The sequence below is a fragment of the Oryza sativa genome, chromosome 10, assembly GCF_034140825.1.
Source record: "Oryza sativa Japonica Group chromosome 10, ASM3414082v1".
NCBI lineage: Eukaryota > Viridiplantae > Streptophyta > Magnoliopsida > Poales > Poaceae > Oryza > Oryza sativa.
In genome coordinates this window covers 12,862,861-12,870,006 of record NC_089044.1, presented here as the reverse complement: position 1 = coordinate 12,870,006, position 7,146 = coordinate 12,862,861, and the positions used below count along the sequence as shown (strand labels likewise).

General features: G+C 47.0%; 1 protein-coding gene across 1 annotated transcript; it reads right to left on the bottom strand.

Moving 5' to 3' along the window:
• Positions 1-2,320: 2,320 nt before the first annotated feature.
• Positions 2,321-3,899, bottom strand: LOC4348504 (tryptamine hydroxycinnamoyltransferase 2-like). Its single transcript, NM_001423942.1, has 2 exons — positions 3,460-3,899; positions 2,321-3,362 (listed from the first exon to the last, which is right to left on the bottom strand). The coding sequence occupies exons 1-2, from the start codon at positions 3,835-3,837 to the stop codon at positions 2,436-2,438; spliced, it is 1,305 nt and encodes a 434-aa protein (NP_001410871.1). The 5' UTR covers positions 3,838-3,899; the 3' UTR covers positions 2,321-2,435.
• Positions 3,900-7,146: the final 3,247 nt, after the last annotated feature.

Sequence of the window (7,146 nt, the reverse complement as noted above, 5' to 3'; positions counted from 1 at the left end):
AGTGTAAAATTAACCCGTCGACTCTGCATAAAATAACTAATATACAATATTATATATCAAAGATTGTTGTTGCCTCTTGCTGCCTGTCTTTGCATGCAAGGATTGTTGTTGCCTACTTGCTGTCTGTCTTTGCATGCGAGTGGCTATGTACATGCACTCGATTTTCAGTGTTAAATCGAACGCTTGACAAGTAGTTACGTCCTTTTTTTTTAAGCGTTAAAAGGGCTGAAATTTCTCCCGAAAATGCTTCATATCGAGCGCCCGGAGCGGAGAAAAATATTGGACGGAAGCGTTGGGGTGGGGCCCACCATAGATTCAACCCCCCATGCATCGGGCGCTGCTGCCGCCGATGCCCACCATGCCGCATGCTGTACCGTCCACGTCTCTCGGCCCACGTGCGCCCTCGTGCTGCCACGTGTCCCTACCATATATTTCATTGGAAACAAATCACCCACATATTTTGGAAACTCTCTATTAAGGTAATCCGTTTCATTTTTTTTTTCACTAAAAATATTTCACATAGTGTACTTACAATGTTTCACTATGTATAGATGTAATGCTGCAGTAAATTGAAACATTCTTCTGCAACAAATCACCCACATATTATGAAAACCCTCTATTAAATTTGTTTCATTTTTTGTTCCACAAAAAATGTTTTACCTAGTGTACTTATAATGTAGTGACTTGAAACATTATTTTGCTATTTGCTGAAATATTGTTTTTATATAAGGTGAAACAACGCCTGATTTAAACGATTGAAACATTTTCGATCTAACTAGTGAAACAATTCTGATATACTTGGTGGAACAACATGCAAGATTTAAAAATAATTCAATAATAAGCTAATTTTTTTCATCGGAATATATCCATGTGTGGTCTTGTTTTTAAGATTTAATTGCAACGAATTTAATAATGCAATCGGATCGTGATTTTGATAAACAATTTAAGAGAAAAATAGTTTAAAATAGTTTTGCATGCATGCATGCTTGATGACGTCATGCTGACGTGTGCGTCCGAACGTCTAATTTGTAGCAGCCTCCAAATCCTTCTCATGTATCATCAAGATGGAAAAGGGAATAATTATATATAACCTGTTGGGATATGCGGGTATAGTGTAGTCCCTCCGTTTCACAATGTAAATTATTCTAGCATTTTCCATATTTATATTGATTTTAATGAATCTAGATAGATATCTATCTAGATTCATTAAAATCAATATAAATATATTTAGATTCATTAAAATCAATATAAATATGGGAAATGTTAGAATGACTTATATTGTTAAACAGAGCAAGCACTTTTTTACTCGTGTATTCATGCATTGGGGTGATGGTTCTCCTGCAACGCATGGATCCAACGGCGAACAAAACCACTGACGTCATACGCACCAAATCATATATGCTGTCCTTTAACTCTCGAATCCTTTTATAGAAATTGATTTTGAGCCCTGAAAACTTCTCAAAAATAGAGAGTAACTACTTCATATATATTTTTTTAGCTTTCTCTAAATCATTATATATAAAAATTAATATATATAATCCAAATGCTGCAATATAGATAAGTCATGGCGAATAAGATATGGCACAACTTGGCAATTTGGCCATCTTATTTTAGCACGTTTAATTACGATACCTAACATATATCAACTACTTGCATATATAATAAAGGAATTGATCCATTAGATTGGGGGAATAACGTTTGGGAGTCCGAATTACCAACTTCACTCTCTTATTTTTCATGCTCAAAATTTTCAAAATGCTAAATGATGTTTTTTTAAAAAAAAAGATATATAGAAATGTTGCTTTAAAAATAATATTAATATTTAATATATTTTTAAGTATTTTATCTAATTCTTCATTAATTATACGCTAATCCATCTAGGATTAGTTCCTAACCCATGCTAAGAACATAATCTAAGTATAGAACAAGCAAACTAAAATAAAGATGTGTATGTAGTCCGTTTATTTTAACTTATTTCATTTTATTTTATTGAGAAACATAGTATAAACATAGAGACTCACGACACACACTCCTATAAACACCTCCAGAAAGCTTTTTACATAAATATACACACAGCAATTAAATTACCATGTGTCAAGGAAAATACTGAAAAGCCAAAAATACAAAGCTAAGCTTTATTAATTTGACAAAATAAAAAGAAAAAGAAAAATCGTAGAGCCAACAAGGGACCATGAGGAGATCAACCAACTCAACAGTACAGATATCTACGCTTTTAAAATATTTAACGCAGTTAACTTTTTTAAATATGTTTGAAAAAATAATAAGAAAAGAATTAATAATTAGTAACAGAGAGAGTATATGACAGGTCGTAATTGACTGGCTAATCTTGCAAATATGCACACAATTCTTGTACTTGTAACAAACTATAACAATATATTATAGATACAATACTTTTGTGAAATATATTCGCTTGATCAGTCCATGGAGTAGCAGATTTGCCTGAAAGCCTCGACATGAACGTCGTCGAGCGCCATGAACATCTCGACGCCACCCTTCGCCGCACACGACGGCACGAAGATGAGCAACCCCTCGACGGGCACGTCCGGCGGCAGGAACGCGCACGGCGGGCCACGGCCGAAGTCGAGGTCGTGGAACCTGAACCCTAGCCAGCTGTCCACCTCCAGGTCCGGGCAGAACACCGTGCCCGGCGGCGCCGCCGTCGGCGTCAGCTCGTCGCCGGCGGCCACCTCCCCGAAGTCGACGAACGACTGGATGTACTGCTCGTCGACGCGCGCCACGGCGTTGCGGATGACGCCGACCACGGCGGCGTAGCTGGAGGAGAGGAGGTCCCGGACTCTCATCCTCGGGAACGCCCAGAGCACCATGTTGCCGAAGTAGTCCATGGGCACCGCCGGGCTGGCGCGGCCGCGGCAGTTGACGGCGACCCTCACCTGCGTGTACTCCTCCGGCGAGAGGTCGCGCGCCGCCGTGATCTTCTTCCACGCGTGCGCCAGGAGGCACTGGAACGTGCTGCACCGGGCGCCGACGTGGGACTTGAGGCCGGCGACGAACTCGTCCGGGAAGTGGACGGCGAGGTTCCTGATCCGCTCCAGGGGGAGGGAGCCGTAGGAGTGGGTCCAGCTGTGCTCGCCCTTGAACTCGATGTTCCGGTGGTCGAACGCCGGCGCCGGCGGGCCGCGGGGAACCGCGATCGCCGCGCGGTCGACGAACGGCGTCGGGAGGGTGGCGCCGGCGCTGCGCACGGCGGCGGCCCACGCGACGTAGAAGAAGCTCATGGACTGGCCATCGGAGACCTGGTGGTTGCACGCCGTGCCAATCACCAGCCCGCCGCACGCGTACCGCGTCAGCTGCACCTGGAACACCGGCTCGTCGGCGTTCTCCTGCAACATATGCAAAACACACGTGTCAAAAAACACGTACAATTAATTCCATAATTGAACATGTCACGTTGCTCTATCTAACTAGCTATGTTTATACCATGTCGGCCTTGGGGTAGAGCTCGTTGACGTGAGCGGCGACGTCGTGCGCGAGGGCGTCGGCGAGGTCGGCGGCGACGGTGGCCTCGAGGACCCTCACACCGGCGTTGTTGAGGTTGAAGCACCTCCGGCCACGCTCGTCGACGTCGAACCTCCCGGCGAGGTGCGGGTACCGGGCCAGCACGGCGGCGAGGCCGCCCTTAACCTCGTCGTTGGACGGCGCCGCGGCGCCGTCCCACGCGAAGACGGCCGGGATGTACCAGTCCATGGCTGCACGGTCGAACACGGTGAGCTGGCTCCTCTTGCCGCCGCCGCCGGCCGCCAACGTCTCCGACGGCCTGAGCACCTCGCTCCGTGTGATCTCCACCGCCACAGCCATGGCCTTGCTACCCAAGCTGCCCAAGCTTCTGATTAATTACTAGGTGTTTGTGTGTGTGTCAGTGTACTTAGCTTAATTAATTAGCTTAGCTATCAGGTGGTTGTTTGTGTGGATTGGTTTCCGAGTTAGTAGGTGTATATATAGGGTTTAGAGTTAGTCGCGAGGAAGAAGACGAGTAGAGAGTACCAGCTAGCTAGTGCCACCAACCATGCATGTATGCGTGTGCATGCGCGGCAACAGTGCGGCGTGGTCAAAGATAGCGTCAGCTAAATGTTTGACTCTTCGTCTTCGAATCAGCAAGCTTAGCTTAGAATTTTATCACATGGAATTATAAGGGAATTTCACTGTATCCTTGGGAGCTAAGTCATTCTAAGTTGGAGATTTGCTGCCCGGTCCAATTTTATTTACCTCGTCAAGTCATCAAAATATATTTTGTCTACACCTAAGTGCCATATCACCTATGCATGTAATTTAAACAGTTATATAAAAATTTCATAAAATTTGATAAGATAGTCCATGATATAAGACACTATGCAAACATACAAATTTCAATCGATATATAAAGAAACCAAAATAACAAATTTTATTTGCACTATACGGGTATTATTCACTGTTTGATTTTATTATTTTTTTCTCTAGTTATAGATCAAATTTAGTCCTGCATGTTTGTGTAGACTTGTATCATCACAAACGATGTTACTAAATTTTTTTAATTCTTTCTATAACTATTTAAGTCGCATGTAAATGATAGGTGCCATAGCACCTAGGTGTAGATAATCCTTGTCTGTCAAGTCATGTCAACCTCAACTCGACTTGCTCTACCCCTAAAATTAACTACAGTTAGTTCTAGCTTTTACTAATCGTTAAACTATACTGTACATTAATTCGTAGAGTTATATTATTGTAGTATTTTATATATTTCACTATATATGTATAGAATCCTTACAAATGTCTTTCTAGTACGTAATCCACTTCCTTCTTTTCCCTACTCTATCATGTTCTCTCATGTTCTAGTAAAATTCTCGTTTACCTTTTGGCTAATAGTTGATGTTAACATCGATTTTCTTTCCTCCCGTCGTGTCAGCTGAGATTGATGAGGTGGGCATGCAGCTGTAAAGGATCAGCTTTTTTGGTTTTGCACATGTCTTATATGTCACACCCTGAAGTTCTTTCCCAAGCCTAAATTGAAGTTATAAATGGTCTCAAGAAAATACCGGTGTAAAGCAAGAGTAAACCCTAATAAATCAATGCAATTAATAATCAGAATTGGCATGTGGAATTTTTCTTGAGTTCTACGTGTCGAAATAGCTAATAAGATTTTTAGTGGAATTTTCAGAGCTCTAGAAATAATTTTAACCAATTAAAATTGAGCACAAGTAATATTTAATCCCAGGAAAATCCATTTCCTTCTTTTTCCTTTTTCTTTTTTCCTTTTTCTTTCGAATGGGCAGCCGGCCCATTCCCTCTCCGTCCCCTTCCCGCTGGGCCAGCGAAAGGCCGAGGCCCAGCCGAGCTGAGCCGGCCGCCTCCCTCTCTCTCCCGGGGTCGCCGACAGGTGGGCCCTACCAGTCGGGCCCGTCTCCCTCCTCCAGCCGGCGCCGCCGTGCCCTGCAACCGTCGCCGCGCCCGCTCCCGCGTCTCTCGGGGCACGTCACCCACGTCGCCCCCGCGCCCACTTCCCCCTCTCTCTTGCCCGCGCCCGCGCTCGAGACGGCCAGGATTCGATTTTCGAATCCCGCCTCTCTCTCCTCTCCCACTCCCCCACGTCGGCCGGCGATTCCTGCCTCTCCCGGCCACGTCTGAGCTCCCTCTCCCCTATTTAAGCATCCCCACTCTCCCCTCTCTCTTTTTCCCTATTTCGCCAAGCGCTCCCGTGCCCTCTAACGCCCTAGTGCCATCGCCCTCCTCTCCGCCGCCGCCGCCACCGCTCCGGTCGCCGCTAGCCGCCGTGCCGAGCCACGCCGTTGACGCCGTCGCGTTCGCCGTCGTGCGGGCCGTTCCGTCCACCCCTCCTCCGTCGGAATCCGCCGCCGGAACCCTCTCCGCATCGTGCGCCGGTGAGCACCGCCATGGCCGCTGCCTTTGGCCGGCACCCTCACCCTCTCCCATTTCCCTCTCTCCCTCTAATCCCTCTCACCTTGTTCGCTAGGTGGTTCCGGAGCTCGTCCCGCCATCGCCGTCGCCATCCGTCGCTCGCCGTCGTCAGTCGTCGTCGGTGAGGTCCCTCCTCCCCCTCCTCTCTCTCTCCCACGCCACTTAGCCGCCGCGCCGCCGCTTAGCCGCTTAGCCGCTGCTTAGCCGCCCGCGTCGCCGCGACGCTGCCGCCCCCCGCCGCCGGCCGGTCGCCGCCTCGCGTCGCCGCTGCGTGCGCGCTGCGCCGCCGCGCGCCATGGCCGCCGGGCCGGCTTGAGCTGTGCCCGCACGCACCGGCCGCGAGCCGCACCCGCCGTCCGATCTACCGGGCGGTAGATCGGGGCCGTCGGTTCGGCCACCCGCGTGGCTGCCGCGTGTGCGCCATGTCGGCGCCACGTGTGCAACACGTGGTGCGCCGCTCCTCCCTGGTCCATGGACCCAGTCCACCGTGGACCGCCCTCCCCGAGTCACTGCCATGTGGGGCCCGCATGTCGGCGCCGTCTCTCTCTCTCGGGATTTATTTATTGCGCAATAAATCAATTAAGGATTTTTCTGTTTATAGTAAAAACACAGTGAATTTTCTAAAATTCATAACTAATTCATTTGAGCTCCGTTTAAGCCCATTCAAGTCTCAGTAAATCAAGAAAAATGCATAGAATCCATTAAAAATGGTTTTGTTCTCTGTTTCAGTAGTCTTATAGCCTGTTTGTATTGTTTGCTTTGTATGTCGCTTAGATTCCGGCTCTCCCGACGCTCCGGTGTACTTTGAAATAGTCGCCGAGGTTCCTCCAGCAGCAGAGCAAGGCAAGTCATGCTTGTCACTTCAACATGTTGATCCTAAATTGCAAATGCTCCATTGTTTTCCTTCAAATACTGCATTGTTTTATAATATTACCATGGGATATTTACCTACTGTTATAGCCTTGTTATTTTTGTACCATGTTCCTTTGTTAACCTGGGATATAACATGACTAGATATTGGACTAGGGGTTGCTTATCCATGCTTAGTTCAACTAGCAGACAGTGGGGAAAATATTAATGTCTAAACTTCAGGTTCTAGTGTTGATGTTGGATTAGAGCCACCGTCCTGGTGGCGCTTCATTAAAATATGTTAACTGGTGGGCTGTGGGTGCATGGTTTTGTTAGTCGCACTCATGGCAATTAAGGACCGGTTTG

Coding starts and splice junctions, on each gene's coding strand:
- LOC4348504 (NM_001423942.1), bottom strand. CDS start 3,837: ATGGCTGTGGCGGTGGAGATCACACGGAGCGAGGTGCTCAGGCCGTCG. Junction 3,363..3,459: donor TCTACCCCAAGGCCGACATG/GTATAAACATAG, acceptor CATATGTTGCAG/GAGAACGCCGACGAGCCGGT.